Source organism: Diorhabda sublineata, chromosome 6 (assembly GCF_026230105.1).
Source record: "Diorhabda sublineata isolate icDioSubl1.1 chromosome 6, icDioSubl1.1, whole genome shotgun sequence".
NCBI lineage: Eukaryota > Metazoa > Arthropoda > Insecta > Coleoptera > Chrysomelidae > Diorhabda > Diorhabda sublineata.
In genome coordinates, this window is record NC_079479.1 from 24,344,150 (window position 1) to 24,365,753 (window position 21,604).

At 33.1% G+C, this 21,604-nt stretch overlaps 2 protein-coding genes across 2 annotated transcripts; both read left to right on the plus strand.

Moving 5' to 3' along the window:
* Positions 1-4,193: 4,193 nt before the first annotated feature.
* On the plus strand, positions 4,194-18,025 carry LOC130445423 (synaptic vesicular amine transporter-like). Its single transcript, XM_056781029.1, has 7 exons — positions 4,194-4,316; positions 5,718-5,978; positions 7,261-7,524; positions 9,517-9,789; positions 17,411-17,602; positions 17,659-17,837; positions 17,893-18,025. Exons 1-7 carry the CDS (start codon positions 4,217-4,219, stop codon positions 17,965-17,967), a joined length of 1,344 nt encoding a protein of 447 aa, XP_056637007.1. The 5' UTR covers positions 4,194-4,216; the 3' UTR covers positions 17,968-18,025.
* A 1,869-nt stretch (positions 18,026-19,894) lies between these two features.
* LOC130445419 (uncharacterized) lies at positions 19,895-20,490 on the plus strand. The gene is made up of 2 exons (XM_056781022.1): positions 19,895-20,141; positions 20,267-20,490. The coding sequence occupies exons 1-2, from the start codon at positions 19,967-19,969 to the stop codon at positions 20,419-20,421; spliced, it is 330 nt and encodes a 109-aa protein (XP_056637000.1). The 5' UTR covers positions 19,895-19,966; the 3' UTR covers positions 20,422-20,490.
* Positions 20,491-21,604: the final 1,114 nt, after the last annotated feature.

Genomic DNA, 21,604 nt, shown 5'->3' on the forward strand with positions numbered 1-21,604 from the left:
CTTGATTACTTTGATTATGTGAAATTTTGACAGATGAGGAGAGTAGCGAATCTTCTAAAAAGTCCTTTTGTCCTGAAATTGTAGAAATTTTGTAGAAAAAAATGTAGCATAGAATAAGAAAAATATTCTTTTTTAATAAAAATAGACTTTCCCAACAATATGCATTGTGCTCTGCGAAAAAAAAAAGAAAATTCAATTTAGAAACAAATACCATTACGAGAGGGTTTTCCCATATTTACCTAGGCCCGGTCGATTTACCCCAGAGTGTTTTAAATCCCATGTAATAAATACCCTGTTGGAATTTTTTCTCGTTCTGAAACAACCCCACTAACTCGATTACTTTTCATCGACTCGCCGCATGTATATAACTTGATCTCTTTGTTTGGATAGTAAGTTAAGAAGAATCTCTTCTGTTTATTTGCCATTTGGTGGAGGTCTACATGGAATAACACATCTGACACGCGCTGGGAATTAATAAGTGACGATGCTTTTTATTATTTTATGCCTTACAGGTTTGTTTTGCTTATTGAAAATATATTTTTACGTGATAGTAAAGTGAACGTACTTATTTACCAATATTTCCAATATATTAACCACTTTTCAAGTACGATTCAATCTAAATCTACAGCAAAATATTAACGTCAGCAGAAACTATTTAGTTCGAAGTCGATGTAGATAAAGCAGTTTCTACACCATTTTTAATTAGAGCCATATATCTCAATAAATGAACATTTATAAACGTTATGCCATAATATAGCCCAATTATTACCGTAAAATCCCGAAAATAGCCCCTCCCTTCAATATAGCCCCCTTTTTTCTCGCGAAATTGAAATCTGTATATCAAATATACCCCCGTACAGTTTTTGCTCTAAAAACAGGGAAATTTCATATTATTTAATATAATTTTTGAACTGTTGTAATTTGAATTGTTTTTAGTTACAGCTTAAATTCTTGTTTAATGTATAAAGTATGTATTTATTTATTATTTTAAACATTTTATTTATATTATCTGTACTCATTTTTAGCACTGATGCATTTTTTGGGTTTTTTTTTGAAAAATCTCGATTATAAACCCCCTACCAGAAATGCATCTGTTTTGATTTGTAAAATGGGGGGTTACTTTTGGAATTTTACGGTAGTCTTTTGAAAATAGTCATCAAAGTCAATTAAAATTATATGGTGACTAAGAAAATCCACGAAAACTGATACTACCCCTTTTATCACAACTTTTCCAGCATCGAGGTAATTTGCGACAGGTACCAAGGTTAGCTGCGGCACCTATGTATTATATTTGACAGATAAATATCATAAATAAACCGTTTTTCCATAAAAGTACTTTAATTATCATTTAAAATGATAGTAAGGAACAATAATATGTATTAAACATCAAAATAACAAGTATTAATTCTTTTATCAGTATTTATGGTTTCACATCGAGATCAATCAAAAATTATAATCTAATCTGACAAACGGTTAAGACAGATGAATTGCAGCTCGCCACCAGTGCAATCTTCATTATACCAACCTTCACATTCCAGGCACTGAACCCACTTCTCATTTGATCTGCAATAGAATTCAAGGCAGCACAAGCAATAGTAAACATTTTCTGCATCTTCTTCGGCATATTCTGCACTCTTATCTTTTTTCGGTTTCTTCTTTTCTTCATTTAAAATACGCTTTTTCACTCTTTTTAATTTTCTACTGGCTTTTATGGCAGCGATTTCAGCCTTTGTAGATGTGTAGCTGATTTGATCTCGCGTCTATTAGGTTGTGTCTTTTTTTCTTGCTGGAGCCTTTGGTAACGGCTTCACTGATTCTGTGGAGAACACATTGCAAGTGGCAAGAGGAGAAAGAGCCACAAACGTGGAGGCGCTACTGCTTGTCATATGTGGATTGCTGGTCCTATTGGTATAACGGAAGTAAAGTTTCCATTATTTTGAGCTGTAGCAATTTGCAGTAAGGGGTCTGTTTTCTACATTGACTATAGTTTCTTCCACACTTGACGATTGTTCTGGTTCTGGATTGGGCAAAATACGATCAGTGACTTGAATAGGCAGAAGGTCGCCTACTTCAAAGATATCTGTATTAACAGGCCAAAACCAGCACTGATTTGCCGTGCAGTAACCGCCACATCGAATACTAATTTTGTCACAGATAAAATATCATAGATATTCATGACTTTCCCAGTATAAGATCTTATTTTTCTCAAGTTGGATTAATTTCTTTCTTTAAATGTTCAAATATAGCACGATCTAACGGTTGTAGATTATGATGTGTGCAGTGTGGGTTGAATTTTTAAAATGTTCAAGGAAAAAGTGGAAGTCATCTTCTTGGATCCATCCTGATTATCGCTGTCTCATCGACGTTCCAAATATCTTAACGATAAATTGAACCACACGTCCTCATTTCCTTCCCATGACGCCGGATTTGTTTTATTATATTTTTTTGCTAACATGAAGGCAATATTTTTGATTTTTTTGTTATCAGTCCGTAATTGGATGTTGTACACATCAACAAATACTCGCATAATATATTTTCTTCCTATTTGATTGGAATAATACATAGATAAAGATACATCAGTTGCATTGTCTTGAAAGTTTTGTTTCAAACATAGGAAGACAATGCCACACTTTGAAATAATTAAAAAAATTGTTTCACAATTCTTCAGCCTTCATGATCACCTAAACAGAATCGTCCTTTATCGTTCTCTGCAGCAGTTCAAACACCGACGACAGTTGTTTAAAGAAAGCACTTATCGTGGATGAAATGAAAAAACCAAAACTTCTCTAAAATAGTGTACGCATTGTAGTAGGTATACCTTTTTCTTTAAAGGTTTAATAGCAAAATGGTTTAGCAAACTTAACGTTTCCCAAAGTGGTCCAGGTGAACCCCCAGGAGTACATGGTGGATTCAACTGAGGTCTACGTGTATTTCCTTCTTTAAAACTCATCTTCATATTGTTTAACGAGTTTTGAAACTATGGCAGAAATGTATCAGCTGGGGTCTCCTAGAAGTAGTAATATTTTGAAAGAAAAAATTTGGGAGCTTTTGCTCTACTTATACATGTTGTTCGAGGTAAATTCCTAACCACGAAGTCGTCTTACCTTTCTACAGTATTCATGAGCATCTAACAGAACAGTTGAATATTATATGACACCATTCTGCCCCCAAGTGCTGCCGTTCTTTGCACCAGCTCAAACGACAGTCGTCCGTAGTCAACGAACGGTATGAGAAAAGAAGTTGTTCGAATGTGAAAGCTGTAGGAATCATAGAGCCAACACCAAGTCCATTTTAAACAAGACTATCAATACCGTGAACCTAGTGTACTAGGTGAAATGAAGTATTGAATGAAACAGCAATTTTTTGGAGGTCATAAAGGGAGGGTTTAGCATTGTGTATTATTTTATTTTACTCCTCGCAAACTCGCATCTAACAAAGCAGATAACACTAAATGGTTTTTGTTGTGCAAACGCCATTTAGATGGGTGTTGATAGAAGCCTGCTATTTATTGGAAACTACAAGAATCTATAGTGCCTTCGAAAAGCTAGTACTAATTAATTCTTTCCAATTATATGGTATTCCAATATATTTTCAATAGAATGAACGGACAGTTTATAAGAATAATCTTAAACGAATAGACTATCTTTCATTTTCACGTACTAGCTATTTTAACTTCGTAATCTGCGGCTTTAAATAAGTCAGATGATATGATGTTAAACCATTTTCGCAGGTTTCTGAACCAAGAAATTCTTCTCCTTCCTTTTCCCTATAATTCTTTCCTGGATTATGAGCTGCAGGATCTCATGTTTTTAACCTCTCATGATGTAGTCAAGATATTCTTTTCACTTCAGCTTCAATCATTCATTTTTAACATGAGCAGCATATTTTGTAGAGGTTTTTAGCCCTGGGTATATTATGAATGGACTATAGTAGAGTTTAAATGTGTCATTTTTCAAAAAAACTTTGTATTTATCCACTAGTGAATTTGATCGAATCGAATTTCCCTATAAATCATCGAGCATCCTTCTGGCTAGTGTCGATAAGAACATACGTAATGAATTTCCAACGAAGCGACAAATTTCTCATTGAAACCCCTCCGATACGGTAATTTACTATCCTTTTCCGAGGATAATAAGATAATGTTCGTCCAGATGCTACTTCTTGGGGTTTTTCGGAGAATAATTCTCAGTAACAACCAGGCAACAAAACATTCAACATGAAAATTTCTATTCTGCCACTTGTTGAGGATGATTCGATTGTTTTTGTGATTATTTATTTATTATTTTTATTGGATAATGTATTATTAACTGTTGTTGGTAAGTAAGATTATAATTTCATTAAATTCGACTCATTTGTATCCTGAGTATTGGGTGCTTCAATAAATTGGCATTACAGGAATTATTAGCTGATATAATCTCGTAAAAACTGATAGAATTTTGAAATACAATCTGTTTTAATCATAAACAATGATTTTGCATCATTAATTTTCGAAATTCTAAATAGAAAACAGTTTTTGCTCTTTTTATTACAATTTTTATTGAATCTTAAAGTACATAGGATGAGGTTATTTATGGAATAACACAAATGGCCTCCACGGCTCCGAAATTTTCCATGACCATTCTGTATAAAAGAGGCTGAAACAATCATTGTTTCACCAGCCGCAGTTTTAAAAACGTATGCTCGAAATGCACAAAAAACAGTGACACGTTGTGGATGCATTTGTTTTTCGAAAATCACATTTGTTCTCAGAACCCTGACAGCAGCACTTTTGCTGATTAACAAACTCATCAAGGTGAAAATGGGCTTCGTCGCTTAGGATGATCTTTTTCGAAAAATAAGCATCCATTTTTTTATGTTCAATAATTCATTCGACAAACTCTCTTCTGCATGTACGGTCATTAGGCTTCAGTTGTTGTGTTAATTGAATGTTGTAAGCATTCAGACGCAGATCTTTAGTGAGAGCTTCTTGAAATTTGCAATTTTTGTCCACGACATCGCATTGAGGATCCTGGATTGTTACGTACTTTTTGGACGACCAGTGTATCTCCAACGGACCCTGTCTCGCAGAATTTTTCAATTAATCTTTTCACAGTTGACTGAAACACTATTCCAATCATATTTTTCATTATTTTTGAAATACTGTTCAATAATGAAGACACGTTGTTCAACCGTGTAAAGCTCCATTTATACTAACCCATCAGCTGTCGATTTATTTTCTAGAGTTGTCTTGCGTTAATTTTGGAATACCCTTTATTATAAATTAACGCCAGATAAATTTCGAAATATTGACATCAAAATATATAAACTTCTTAAAAATGTCTAGAGTCCTCTTGCTGTCCTAATTTTTTCCTTAGTACCCATAAAATTAGGAAGAATATTTCATTTGATGATTTTTATCTATTTTTATAAAATATGGTGAAATGATTAAAAATTCTTTATAAGTATCCCATTGTATTCACCTGTAGTGGTTCATAATAAAATTCTGAAATATATAACATATATACGAGTGCTGTATGAAAAGTTTCTGTCTCCTAACTCCTAAGTTTTACTTGCAAAAGAGAGATTTTCATCATAATCATATAATTAAACCCCTTTTTCGAGATGAAAAGTATATAGAATATGTTACAACAAATATTCGTTCTTTATGAGATCGGAAAATTTTTTGACAATCCTCGTATATAAATTTCACAAATATTTCAACAATACCAATGTTCTAGTGCCGATAATACCTGATTACCTTTTTTCCAACGAATTAAACGTGACTATCGACGCCAATGATTTAGCACCTGCATCGCTAAGTCCACTGCAAAGAAAATTTCATAATTTGGAAATTGAAAATGGACCCCTGGGTATTTTACTTGCTTCAAAAGCTTTGGTCCAATTGGCGTTTACACCTTTTATAGGATACTTAGTTGGTGTTTTGGGTTGTTATATACCACTTTTAGTTGGAACTTTCAATTTACTGCTTGCTTCTATTCGTGAGTATCCATATTTTATGTAACATCAGTATTATCAAATCCATTGAGATTTTTTAAAACGCAGGTAAAATAATTGCTAGAAATACTTTTAAGTAACATCAACGTTTGTTTAATCGTATTAATTTGTTATTCATTTGGAATATAGGAAGTTTACTACCTAGGTGTAGTTTCACTTAATATAAACATTCCCACATCAAAAACCAACAGTCACAATATACTAGGTGATTGATTAGTTTGATAAAATTCAATGCCTCCTTTGTCTTTTGAGATATTGGGATTCTCCCTGTATCAGATGCTATGAATATTAACGGAATAAATAATTTTCCAGAAATGTTCTTCCAATATCAATTGCGAAGACATTTATACGGGGAACAATCAATATTTCATAAGTTCGGTAAACATCTAACAAATGTTCAGTCCACGTGGACTCATCATCTCCACTGTTTGCCAATGTAAACATCGAATCCTAAACATAAAATTTCGTCGAAATATTCCTGTCAGAATATCTGGGGTATAAAAAGGGCTCTGTTCACGTCTGGTACCCTGTTTAAACCAAACTCCTTCAAAGGTAGGTACATTTGACTCGTGGTTGCATCGTTGCATCTGTCTAAAAACGGCGTCCAATTTCTAATGATTCGATTGCCTTTTACTTTCTCACATAAGACAAACATATTTTCAAAAGTATTTATAAAAATAATAAATTTATAAAATGAGGTATCTTCGCCTATGGTAGATCAAACAAAATTGCCGGCAGGGGTTTTTATACAAGTTTTTATAATCTGCAATTGATATTGAACGAACTATACTACTGTTCTATTTGAATTTCTCTTACATTGTATAGGGTATTGATTTTTATGAAAAATTAGTTACTTTCTAAAAACCCCATTGAACACATAACTCTACATTATTTTAATGGGGAAGTCAAGATGATTCCAAATATACAATAAAATATAGGGTGTTTCATACGAAAAAATGTAACTTTGATTTGACACAGCATTCTGGAACATTTTGTAAAATTGTAAATAAATTTAAAATGTCCTGAAGACTATTGATGGCTATAATCACTCAAATTTTCAAATTGGTATCTAAAAAAATTTTAAAATCAGTATCAGGATAATTATTAGTGCTTGGTACATTTTTGTTTTAACCACCACTCAAAGTCTGATTGCTGCTTTGGCGTTTTCTGTACCATGTTGTTATGTTATACAAAAGAAAGTTCATTTACTGAATTCTCTATTTTTTTTATAGAAAACAAGCAATAAATTCGTTAGTTATTTTGCAGTATTTGCTTGTGGAAGTACCTATGGGGTGCTAGTACTTGCTAGAGCTTTACATGGTAGCGCATCAGCAGCTATAGCAGTTAGCGGAATGAGCATTTTAGCCAAAAAATTCCCGCCAACTTTAAGAGTAAAATTGATGCCAATAGCTTTTGGAGGAATCGCGTCTGGCGTATTGATTGGATATCCACTAGGTGGAGCTGTATATCAATTGCTAGGAAAATCTGCTCCGTTTATATTTATATCCATTTCTATCGTCATATGTATTAGTAAGTACCAACATTTCGTGTAGATTGAAACGACTTTTTATTGGTTGAATTTCGCTCGGGTGATGAAATTTTTATTTTCATCATATTTTTTATGTCGTCTGTCAAGTTTTTTTCAAATATAACTTACAATTCAATTTTAATATTCAAACATAGGAAACTATTTTCGATTTCGGACAAAATAGATTTTATATTGTTAATTAAATAATAAATTTCACAAAATCATTTGAAGAAACTAAAGAAAAGTTAAGTAAATATTTTCTATAAAGTGTTTTGAACGATGATTTATTGGTATTTGTTAAAACAATACCAATTGCCGTCACCACATCTTCAAATATTTTGCACCATATTGGAAAAAATGTTGTTGCCTTATGATATATAGATAATTATTCTTGAACCAAAAGCTTGGTTGTTTGATAATTTTATCGAAATTGATAATTTCCAGTATCAGTTTCTTCTAAGAACTTCAGGATATTACAACACCAGGTCTACCAACTAAAATTCTAACGTTATTTCTTCATTGTGAGCCACCCGGAACTAAGTGAGTGTTTTGGATGAGTGCTCGTTAGATCTGCTCTGTTATAAAACATTCCTAAATGTCACTGATGAATATGTCAAATCTGACATTGCCATCATAAAGTTTGACATTTTTAATGGTGAACGAAATCAGAATGCGTTGTCATATCAGTGCTATTTGAGTTGTTTACAGATACTTGAAACATATCTTGGCCAAAAAATGGAATTAAAAAGCGAACATTTTCGTTTGACGATTTTCTATGATTTTCAACGTGGTTTAAACCAAGGGCAGTGTGCCGATCAATTTGACTTTTGGTGATGAAACATCATCTCAAGGCACCGTGTTTCGCTGGTTTTCCAAATTCATTCGTGGTTCCATTTCGATACAGGATGAATCTCGTGAAGATCGTCCAAAATTGGCTATTGCGCCGGAAAACATGCTGCTGCGCGTAAACTTATATTCCAAGATCGCCTTGTGACATACCGTGAGATTGACATACTTGGGGATTAGCATAATTTGACAATTGCTCAAAAAAAAGCTTGTGTCGATTGTTGCCAAAGACGTCCACCAGTTTGTGACAGACGATAATCGACTGCATGGATCTTTCAAGACGATCAAAATCCATCAAAAGTTATTCGCGCACGTCGCCATTTTTCCAAAAGAGCATCGTTTTTCTCAATTCTCAAAGGTACACCAGCATTTTTTTGCCAAAAGTGTTCGAAAAAATCAGTAATACCAATCGCAGAAAACTAATCATCCTCCATCTCGGCAATGTGAACACTAACACATCAGTTCAAACAAAAATGTTTTTGAACAGTGAAAACATCGAATTGATGGTTCATCCGCCGCACCTAATTATTTCTTCTCATTCCCGCAAATCAAAAATAAATTGCGACGTTAACGTTTTCCTACACCTGAAGAAGAGGTTGTTGCAACGGATACATTTTGTTCACTATCATCTTCTTGATAATCATCCACAGAATCGTTGCATTCCGATTCATCATTACTGACAACTTCATCTATAAGTCTCTGCAAATATTTTTGTTCCTCCTTCTAGTTCATTTTTATTTCTATGAGTGAAAAATCAATATTTTGCATTTTGAAATGTAACTAGACATAGTTACGTCAGTCTGTGAGACCGGGCGTTAGCCTTAAATCTGTCTGAGCTTCTCTTTTGTTTCTTGTTACGTTTAGATAGTGAAATAAACAGTTTATATACTTTTCAACACATGTGTGATATTGTTTAATTGACTTTCTTATTAGAAAAAAAAACGTTTTTTGAAGAATTTTTTACGTAGTCGTAGGAACAATAGTGTACACAACTCGTTGGAAAGTGTATTTCGCACTCGTTACATTTCAGCAAAATAGTAACTAGTGCGAAATGTATTACTTTCTTTGATATATGTCCATATCTATATCTTGAAATATGATTAGTTCTTTATTTTGTACCATTTTACGGAAATTTAGGTTGATTCTAGTTTTACAGTTACGTTATTTAAAAGAAGAATCTTCACAGTGTGAGAACCATTCCTCTCCAAACGGTTTTCGAGATTGTATCGATTTACTTAAAGATCACAAAACGATTATAGTTGTTTCAACTATCTGCGTATCAACTTCGACAATGGCTATTTTGGAGCCTTGCGTTCCTATGTGGCTTATGGCTAGACTGGATCCGTTACCGACCAAATGGCAATTAGGAGCAGTTTTCATTCCGGATAGTGTAGGCTATTTCATCGGTTCCCATTTCGCAGGTAAATGAAATCATTTTTTATTAAATAATCATACCAAAAGGAAAATTCGAAGAATAGCCCATCCTAACGTCCAGCAAATTCTTTGAGACATTGATAAAACCATTCCTTCAGCTTAGATGCAGAAAAATGTGGCTTTGCGTTTTCAGTATCTCTTTTGGATTCGAATTTTTTCTTTTCCAAGAATTTCGCCATGGATCTGATTAAAAAGTAATCTGATCAAATGCTGGATTTAGGAGTTCAATACCATTAAGCTCTTCGATCTGAATCGGCGTACTTTTCGCAGTATTTTGTTCAGAATTGTCTTGAAAGAGAATCCACTTTTTGTTAACTAAACTTGGATATTTTCCCGATAAAACTCATACATTCGCATCAGCTTTCTACTATATACTTCGGCATTAATAGCTCGACCATCTGGAATAATTTCTTAATAATTCCATCAGACACACGAGACTTGCTCGAATCGACAAGTCTATGCGACGGTTTTTGGTAATTCAACTTTATCTGACCAATGATTTCCCATGTTCGAGTTGTGCAGATAAACTCATTTTTTATCGTATGTAAAAATCTAATGAAATGATTATCGTTCAGTAAAGTGTTTACACCCCTCTACTCGACCTTTTGCTAGAATCTCGATAAATTCGTTTGGCAATATTCAACAACCTTTATAAATCCGATCTAATAATTTTAAATTGCTGTGTATGGTACGTTACTTTATATAATTTCCTTTTTTAACGGCTGGACAATAATTACTTACGTCTTTCTTATGAGACACCCTCTATAAAACCATTTTTTAAATGGTCAGAAATTAGTACTTTCAGGTTTATTTTTAGGCCAGAAAATCTCATTTTGTCGGACCGAGCCAGAAGATTATTGTGATAGTCCGGTAAAAGCTTTTACCTACTACCAATATGTAATATCAAACATTACGATACTAATATGAGTTTCGTAATGAGATACTTTACTGCACTAGTGGAATGAATTCATGAATAAAAAATTAAACCTCATTTATTATAATAATTAAACACAACACCTGTACAATTAGTGATGTTTATTCCAGCTGACGTGGAGTCATTTGAAGAATTGTAGTTTTCAATTTCAATGGAATTTTTTGTAGAAACGATTTCTCCTCCCATTATTTTAGTAGCTTTTTTTTGTTTTCTAAGGATGTTTCTACATATCCTTCAGCGACACTACTGGAATTCCATCCATCATGTTTCTTCAAAATGTGCATATCAACACCAGCATCAGCAAGTAGGGATGCTGATGATCTTCTAAAACAGTGACCTGTATATTGTGATGGATTTGGTGGATCCAGAAATGTTGCTATTTCTTTTGGAATGCGCCCAAAAGTATTGATACCAATTAGTCGAGAAAAACATTTTCCATTTTTATATAAAATAAAAAACCGGTCATGGACTATATTTTGAGGTCGAAGTCGAACATGTTTTCGGACGTTATTCAAGCAGTCAAAACCAACGATGTTTCCTTAAGTAATAGCAAATTCTCTTTGAATTTTAGTTTTAGTATTCGGTATTTTGATTGTTATGAACGTTACTTCGTCAACTACATCACCAATTTTTAACTTCATCAATTCTTCTCTTCGGCAGTCGCTAAACACACCCACGATTAAGAAAACCTATAAAAATAATATGCTACATGGAAATGTCACCATATTTATGTATAACCTAACCTTCATCATCAAGAATTGATCATCATCGGCTTCTTTCAAAAATCTGTGTATATTTTCCTTTGAAAATATACTGGATTTTTTCGGCTTATGACCTTCACTTTTCCGCTTCAAAAAAGCCAATAGCTGCGAATATTTATTTATGTCCACATTTTTCTTCAGAGATATCATTGTTCTCAGCATACTATAATGTGTCCATAATGATGATGCCTTTTCTTTATCAGCTAATAAAATTTTCTCCGATATATCAAGGACTTTTTTTGAACTACACCAGTCTTCGACTCGTTTATGTTATTGTTCGTATCTATTGCGAGATTTAGCGGGTACTAGGGTTTGTATTCCGTTCGTTATTTGCAGCGAGTTCTATATCAGAATCCACACTTTCATAGTCGGAACTCATGTCGATACAATTATACCAGACTGAAGTGAACACGTCAAAATTGACTGTGCGCAAAATAAATCAACAATGAGCGCAACTCTTGCTTGTTACATGATTCTAATATCATTAATTTCAGGAATATTGACTAATTTTGAGTAAATAATTAACATTATTGGTAGTAGGTAAAATAATGTACTATATTGGTATCGTAAATTCATATTACGATATTCAATGGGACAAATTTCCCATCTCATTTCGTAATATGAATCTTTACGACACTTATATCGTAAATATCTATTAACGGACTCATTTTTATTTACTTTCCGGCCTATCTTTAATGAAAAAAATAATTAGATTTGCAACGAATATTCGGTTACTATTCGGTATTCGGCCTATTTGGTTGTTTTTATTATATTCGGCCGAATACCGAATATCTACATATTATTCGGCCGAATACCGAATACTTAAATAATAAATTTTGTCATAGAGAAATAATTGGTAAAATGAAAAATTAAAATCGATTGATTACGTATATACTCATATTTTCATTTCTGTTATAATCACTTAAGTAGTCATTGATGCCTAAAACAGGTACATAATCATCTTCTGAATTGGAAAAATGGAGGATTCTATATATTTGAATTATTGTGGTAATCAAAATTTGGAAGGGTAAGGTTTTCATTTCTTTCATAATCATTTATTAAGTAGTCATTGGTACATAAAGCAGGTACATAATTCAATCATTTTCTGTATTAAACAAGTTAAGAATTTTTCTATGCATTTGAATTATTTTCATAATCAAAATTTAGAAGGGCAAGGTTATGGTGCAGAAAGACTAACTTTTTTGTTATGCATTTTTTGGAAGTAGTTTACTTCTTTTTTTCTCCTAGACCATCCCAGCTTCAGAGAAAAGGCGCTCTGAATAAACACGACTTCCTGGCGCCGACAAATATTTTGCTGCAATCTTAATCAAACACGGAAATTCAAATTTCCTTGCTTACCACCATGTATACGGGTTGTCATGACATGATATATTACTAATATTTAAGAAGAGATCCATTTCTGTTGATATGTTTCCAGAAGCTGTGCTTTTTTCTGCTATCAGCTCCTCGAAACAATCCATAAAAGTTGAGTGAATAGTCTGATTTAGACTTTGCTCTTCAGTTCTTATCCTCTTGGCCAAAGTAGGGGACGAAAGCGCGCTATCGTCGCTTGTTTCTTCACAGCTCATTTTTATGCTATCGATTAATACATACTGTTTCACTTTTTCTTTTTGCAGTTGATTGGTGAAAACATTCATTTTAAATCTTGGATCGAGAAAGGTAGCAACGAATTGATTTTTATTCGTTGTAATGTCTTCAAATCGTTCTTTTAACCCTTGTTGTATGACGAGTATTGCCAGTTTTAATTTGGGTGTTAGCTCTTTTGACGTGCTCATTTTGTTATCTCCTCAAATGGTTGCAATAATTTCAAAAGATGCTCCAAAAGCTCCCATTGTGCAGCAGTCAAATTGGCAATATGACAACCCGTCAGATAGACAGAAATGGCTCGTTTTTGTTGCATTAGCCTTTCGAGCATATAATATGTAGAGTTCCTAACATCTTAGACTAATTCATGTTGAGGGAGACCCAAATCTTTTAGGACAGAATGCAGTTTTTCTTGTGCAGTACCAGAATGATTAAAATGAGTTACGATTTTGCTACTTGTAGCTATCATTTGAGTCACATCTAACTGAACCTTTAGACAATCAATTGAATAGTATGAATGAAACAACGTGCTGAGGCCAACTATGCATCACTAACAGCTTTAACTGTGTTTCGTCAATTATCATGAATAACAATATGAATTTTTTTACGGATGTCCCACAAATTTGCAATTTCTTGTAAACTCATAGCTATATTCGTTGCTGTGTGTCGTCCCTCAAAATGCTTGAAGCTCAATACTACATGTTTGAGGTTGAATTGGCGGTCAATAAAATGTGCAGTAAAACTGTTATTATTATGCAAGCACGTCCACATATCTGTCGTTACCGATATATAATCTGTCTCTGAAAGTAAACTTTTAATTTTCTCAACCACTTTACGATAAATTTCTGGAATCACATTGTCTGAAAAGTAAGGACGACTTGGTATATTATACCGCGGCAAAGCGCCATTAATCAGTCTTCCAAAACAATCCCTTTCTTCTATATTTACTGACTCATTATCAAGTGCGATAATTTCAGCAATTAACACATGGTACTTTTTTGCCTTGGGGTCATTAATATCCCATAGTTTATTAATTTCTGCACATTTTTTTACGTTGAAGGTTTATTACTTACATTCGTATCTTGTTTTTTAGTTTCTTGCCCCTTAGGGAACGTGAGTACCAACTTATGATATTCTTCATTGTGTTTATTTTTTAAATGATTTAACATTCCCGATGTTGTCGCCTTTCTTCCAACGCCACCACGAGAAATGTTTATTTCGCACAGTTTACACACGGCACTTTTTGGGTCATTTACATCATCCTTGAAGTATGCCCATATAGGCGATTCTTTTTAAAGGCCATAATCGATTTTTTTATTATTAAAGTACGTTCGTAATTATTTAATTGTTTATTTGTTAAATTTCCCACTATCACACTTACAAATAGATCAAAACTAAGAGAGCACAATAAACTGTACTTAACGTAATACGATATCCACGAAATGAACTTGTCGAAACATGCATTGTGCTAGCAATATACCGCGCAGAGCAACAGCAGGCGCGCGGGCGATGAGTACATTAAAACAAAACAAAGGAGCGCGAAATAATCACGTCTGTACAAGTTTTTGGCGCTAAAATCCAGCCGAATACTTTTGCCTAATATTCGGCTATTCGGTCAGGGGCCTCGCCGAATATTCGGTATACTGCCGAATATACTATTCGTTACAAGTCTAAAAATAGTACAATAGTTAGTCCAAGATAATGGTTACTATAGTAAGTTTTGTATTATCTAAAAATATAAAATAACTTGATATATTTTGACTTTTAGTTGAAAACATGACATTTATTATAAAATGGATATTCAAAATATAATACACTCCGACGAGTCCAGTAAAAAACCACTTTCCCAACTTGTTATGTAAACTACTATTAAATGACTTTTAGTTCGAAGCTCTCTTTTTTTGTCTAATCATCTCAAATGTTTACTTACTCCACAGAAAGATATGTCATCTTTCCAACAGATAAAGGCAAAACAAATGATAACTTGATTTGAAAATTGAATCTCCCTATATAGGTTGTCCCACGACGAGTTAAAACTATCTCTATATGGCAAAATACTTATAGTAAAATCATGAAAATTTCTACGTTTGGGTTTTCGGATACGATCTTTCCAAAGTTCTATCGGAAGTCGACTGTAACTTTGTTATTTTAAATAGAACACCCTGTATATTCATACATTTTGAAATCTACGTAAAATTTTAGTAAACTTGTCAGAAAACTTTTTTCGAAAAACGCAGACTTTTTGAGTTATTAATTTTCTTGTAAAAAATTTTACCGTTGCAGACCCTTATACATTATTTTTTTACGAGTAAACCCTTAAAGATATGAACATTACTTTTATTCGGTTGCTTTTAGCAAGGTCAAACGTGTTTGAATCTATAATGAAATTTTTTATTTCATACAGGGTGTGTATAAAAAATGTTCAAATTTTAACTTCATAAATATCAAATTTCTTTATTTTTTTAAAAAGAACCACGACATTTTATTTAACTGCCATCAACTGTCAACTGTTGATACTTTCGAAAGTCGTTAAAATGGCTCAGCTAAAACCGGAAACCATCTTTGAAAATATTTTAGTTGAAAAGATTGTAACCGAAAACCCACACGTAGAAATTTTGCCATACACAGATAGTTTTAATTCGTCGTGGGACATCCTGTAGATATCAAATATGTACTAATTACCATAGATGATCCAAAAATATATTGCCTTCTAAAAAGTTGACAAATCTATCTTCTTCCTCGAAACAAGTTTAACTTTTGGATATTCTTCAGCATTTACTTTGACTAAATTATCAATATTATAATATACAATAAATGGCAAGCTGAGCAAAACCCTATTTATATAAAAAATAAGGAAGAGGAAATAATAATAGATTAGATCGAAATGATCTAAAGATTGGAAAAGCATTACCAAAAAATATTAAACGCAGAAAACGAAGGTGAACAATGAGAGGAGCTTACAACCCAAGATAGATTGGATTAATATCGAAAATATATGGCCTCCAACAAAGGAGGAAATACTAGAGATAATTCAGGGCATAAAAAACGAAAGAGGACGAAATGGAGCCAGAATTAATCAAGTATGGTGGAACTGCACTGAGGACGAGATTATTATATTATTTAATAAGGGAGCAAGAGACAATACCAGAAACGTGGAAAATGACAATAATGGTCCAAAGTACAACCTACAAATTTTTAACTAATGCCATAGATAAAACTTGTTCGGAGACTACCATGGCAAGTCACAGACCATAATTTCACTCTGAGGCAAACCCAAAGACTGGGGTATGAATAAGATCTGCCAATTTACTCAATCTTAGATTTCCAAGAAACTTACGATACTATAGACAGAAACTATTTGTACGATCTTAGTATTCCAAAAAAGCTTATAAGTCTTATTCGAAAATGACACTCGAACATACAAAAACGAAGGTAAAGGCAAATCAAAGAATATCAGAATGTTTCCAGAATCACACAGGACTAAAACAGGGAGATCCTTCATCCACTACGCTGTTCAATACAGTATTAGAATGGATACTACGTGAAATCGGTTTGATAACGACAACGCCACAAAGGAAAGGAGCAATGAGAAATTTGTCAATACAACTTAACAAAGAAAAGGCAATGAGCTTAGAACAAGTTCAAAGTTATGTATATCTTGGGGAGGATATTAAGAATGACGGCAAAGAGGGAGGAAATCTAGAAGCGAGGATGACGAGGGGAAGTGAACAGTTGGGAGAGCTGAAGGCGATAATAAGATTCCAAAAAATCTCCAGAAAGGCGAAGCTACATCTATACAAAACCATAAGACCAACAATAAGCTATGGAGTTCATCAAAATTTACATTTACAATCTGTTAAGTGACCGCCTGATTTAAAACTTACCAATTTCGTTATTCGTAACACCAGCTGAATTACCAAAGGATAAAGAAAAAGCTATTTATAGACATTAGTTGAGATTAGAAATGTCGAAGAATTATTTTAAAATAGATTAAAAATAGTATAGAAGTCATTAGAGATCAGTTTACAAAAGTTAATTCAAGTTTTATCCTCCGATTCCTTTCACAAACTCTTAAAGATTCTTTAATACAGAATTGGTAATCGATGTTAAGGAGAGGCTTCACTGTATTACCTGAAAGATCCCGATTAAACTCACCTGAGCTCCTGAAATAATTGAAAACGTAATTTTTAACAACAACATAATGATAATTAATTCAATATAACATTAATTTGAGTTAAATTTTGTTGTATGACAATTATTTATGAACTGTTTGCTGTTGTCCACTCTGTCTATGCTTTTGTGCTATAGGTTTTCTACCAGTCGCACCTTGGAGGACATCAATCATAGCGATGGTAATAATAGGGCTCAGTTGTTACGTTCTTCCTTTAGCAAACACCATCTCCCAGCTTTCCCTGCCTCATTTTGGTATTGGTTTAGGAGTTGGGGCGGTGGATGCAGCTTTAGTACCTCTTCTAGCTACTTTTGCAGACAAAAGAGGAGGTAATGATTGAGAATTATTCAAGGTATGATTTATTTTCTCAAATAATTTATTACAGGTAATCACTATGGACCAATTTATGCCCTACAGCAATCTTCCGTGTCCGTTTCGTATTCATTCGGTCCCTTATTGGGAGGATTAGCAGTTCGTTTACTGGGATTTTGTTGGGTTATTAGGATTGTAGGGTTTCTTAATTTACTTATTTCACCTTCACTATTGGAACTCGAAGAAAAACCAGTGAGTGATCCTATTCCTTAATAAACATTCTTTGATTTTCTTCTTCATTTTTTAGGAAATAGCACCACTCATAAGTACGTCTACTTCGACAAGTTCTAAGTTTGACGAAGATAAAATTTTTCAAAAATAATGATTAAGTCAAGAAGATATATTGTATTTTGATTGAATAAAGATATTTTGGTGCAAAATTTCATTTTAACACGATATTTTCTGATCAGTATACGACTCCACATCAGAAAAAACAGTAAATAGGGCCCACATTTATCTCTAATTTTAAAACATTCATTTGGTTTAAGTCGTAGTTTTCCCCCGTTTATAAAATTGGTACTGAAAGATAAATCTGCAGTAACTCAATCAAAATAGTCGATGAAAACTACGTCAATCAAGAAAATATACCTCTGTTTTAAAAAGTAGAAAAGTACACAATCTATAAAGCATATGTTTCAACTTGGAATATGCCACGTTGTTTAGTATTTGTTTGGCAGCCATCAATAGTTTTCAATGAATTTATAAACATGGAAACATTTGTGAAACAATACTGTTATTTGAAAGGCATTAGCCCAACCAATACAAAAGCTGAACTCGATTCTACTCTGGGCGAGACTGTTCATTCGTTATCAACAGTAAAATATTGGATAGCAGGGATTAAACGAGGCCTGACGACCTGCAAGGACCAGCATCGCAGTTGTCGACCAAATGAGGTGACGACTCCAAAAATGTTGAAGAAAATTCACAAAGCCTTACTAGATAATCGTCTACTTGAAGTACGACATAGTAGATTTTCGAAAACTGAGTTACATCCCATATTAACTCAAAGTTTGGACATGAAATAGCTGTGCGCAAGATGGCTGCCGCGTTTGCTCACAAAGACAGCGTCGTGAAGTTGTTTCCATTGAGTGTTTGGCAAGGTTTCACAGAAATCAAGCCGATTTTTTGTGCCGTTTGATAACCATGGATTAAACGTGGGTCCATCACACATCAAACCAAAGAACAATGAAAACAATGCACTGAAAAGGGAGAACCGGCTCCAAAGAAGGCAAAGACCGTTCCATCTTTAGGCAATGTCATGGAGTCGGTTTTTTGTGATGTGCGTTGGTTAATTTTCATTAATTATCTTGAAAAAGGAAAAACGGCATGTATTAAGCGAACTTATTGCAACGTTTGAGCGAAGAAATCGGCCGCAGTTGGCTAAGAAGAAAGTGTTTCATCAAGACAAGACAACTCACACATCCGTTATTGAAATATCCAAAATTATTCGCCAAATTTAGCCCCTTTGGATTATTTTCTGTTCCCAGACTGGAAAAAATGGCTCGGTGGTCAAAGTTTCCAATGAAGAGGTGATGTCTGCAGTTAATGGATATTTTGAGGAGCCTGACGATTCTTATTAAAAAAAAAGGGTAACGAACTGATACTCAAATTTTTGTTAATTGTAACAAACGAGGGATTTAAAATCAACAAACATATATATGACGTAGTTAAAGGTTATCTATCGTTTTACAAGGACGTATATTTATAATTAAATTAGAGATGGCCATCATCGAAAATTCTAATGAATTATTTCGCAAAAACTAAAACAGAAATAACCGCAGTAACAGTTTTCAAAAATGTTTTGATTTAAATACTTATCAGCATATAGTTTGAATTGAGATAATAAAAGATATCACAGACTACGAATTGTCAAAATAATGTATGACAAGGTTATTTCTGTCACATATTTCGCGTTAAGCAATAATATTTCTATGGACATTTTTGTTAATTGAATTTTACTTAATAACTTTGTGAATAAATAGTCATCAAACAATCTATTTACTCGATAAAAATAATTTGATTAAAAGAATTTTTGTTAATTTTTATTCAATTTAAATATTGCGACACGTTTATTTACTACTAATACTACTCTAACAAGATCTACAAACAATTTATCATAAAGATTGTTCTAGAATAATGTTCTACAACTATAATTTATTTTTAATTTGAAATTAATGTCAGTTTGCTAAACGATTATTTTTTATTCGTTAGTTAGAAGTGCCCATCTCTATACTAGTAATCTTATAACCTCTAATATAAAGTGAGTGGAATTATCAGTGTCACTTTAGAAAACAAAATAAAACGTTTAATATAAAAAAAATATGGTTATTATAACTTCATTGTTTATAACTCTCATATTAGTTAATGTAGGACATGGCTTTGTATGCCCAGAATGCAACAAATCGTTATGTAAAGAGGTTTCTTGTGGACTGGGACAAGAATTGAAACCCTCGCCTGCAACATGTGGTTGTTGTGATACTTGTTTCACTATATTATGTACGTATATATTTTTTATTGTCAATTCGGTGACTAAATTTTTAAAAGTCAATTCATTGGAATTGACTTTTAAATATTAATCCAAAATATCAGTTTCTTTGTCAATAGCATTCGGTACTTTTTAGATGAGGGTGCTGATTGTGGACAATTTGCTTATATACTTCCTTCCACGTCCACAACAGTTTGTGCCAGAGGCTTAACTTGCTACGCCGGAAAATGTCAAAATGAACAGAAAGTTATCCAAAAATTAAGAGAATCTCAAACGAAAACAAACAACTAAAATATTTTACATTAGACTGTTGTACCATTATACAAAAAAATTTGTATAAAAAATTCTAAATATAATAAATTTTGTAGTTTTATTTTCTATAGATACATTCAAAATTCTACATATACAAAATATTTGAATCAGAATCAGAAAACTAAATTTTGGTGAATTTTTGGTAAATTTGATTTCCCGCGTAAAGAGTTTATATAATCCCGGTACAATAAAAATGGAAATCCTCCTGATTGGTATTGATTCAAACAATCCTCGATGGTCCAAAGGGATTTCATGGATTCCCAATGTTTTGTTCCTGGACATATTGTTTATTACTAAGAGAATACCACGCGAAATTACACTATTTGGTCCTTAGAGCCGGATATTAATCAATTAGAAGGCTCGAAGGACCAGAATGTGTAATTGTGAGTGTTACTATAATAGTAATAAGCAACGTCTTTGGTATAAATATCCTTAAGGTTTCAGAAATTCAATTTTAGGTTTGGTTGGAGATAACTGCCTCTACAAGGTGGGTTTAAATATTGGCAGGGTCGGAATTTTCCTTTGAATTATATATTAAGAGGCTGCTTGGAGCTTTTATAAGGGATGTTCGTCGGAATACAATATTTATGATCCCTTACTTATCTTGAAATTAATGTGGTAGCTATTTAGATCAGGATTTCGTTAACTCATAGTTTTTCGTATTTTATTCTGAAATTGTTCTGAGCATGTAAATACATTGCCAGCCAAAAGTTTTTGTCCTATAAAAACGATACAATACAGTTTTCAGTTTTGATATTCATATTTCAAAGAATCTATATAAAAATAAAAATACAGGTGTCACATATTTCAACTTTTGGTTTATCGATGTTTATATCCCCCTTTTGCTTTTATTATTTCGATTCGCAATTTTCACATTCTTTTGTGATTTTGACAAATTATCGTCGTCTATTTGGTTCCATCCGTTTTTCAGGATATTACAAAAATGTGAACGGGAAGTGTAAGGTTTTCTGTAGTAGTAATTTTTGTACAGCTTCAAGAAATTCTTGGGATCGTTGTCTTGCTGGAAGACAAACTTTCTACCGATCTGGTGTTGACCATAATGCACCACATTTCCCTTTAATATTACTTATAGCCCTCTTTCTTCAGAATCCCTTCAATTTTCACCAGTTACCCTTCCTCCAAAACATCCGCAAACCATCAC

Coding starts and splice junctions, on each gene's coding strand:
- LOC130445423 (XM_056781029.1), top strand. CDS start 4,217: ATGAAAATTTCTATTCTGCCACTTGTTGAGGATGATTCGATTGTTTTT. Junction 5,979..7,260: donor TTTACTGCTTGCTTCTATTC/GTGAGTATCCAT, acceptor GTTATTTTGCAG/TATTTGCTTGTGGAAGTACC. Junction 7,525..9,516: donor TTCTATCGTCATATGTATTA/GTAAGTACCAAC, acceptor GGTTGATTCTAG/TTTTACAGTTACGTTATTTA.
- LOC130445419 (XM_056781022.1), top strand. CDS start 19,967: ATGGTTATTATAACTTCATTGTTTATAACTCTCATATTAGTTAATGTA. Junction 20,142..20,266: donor TACTTGTTTCACTATATTAT/GTACGTATATAT, acceptor GGTACTTTTTAG/ATGAGGGTGCTGATTGTGGA.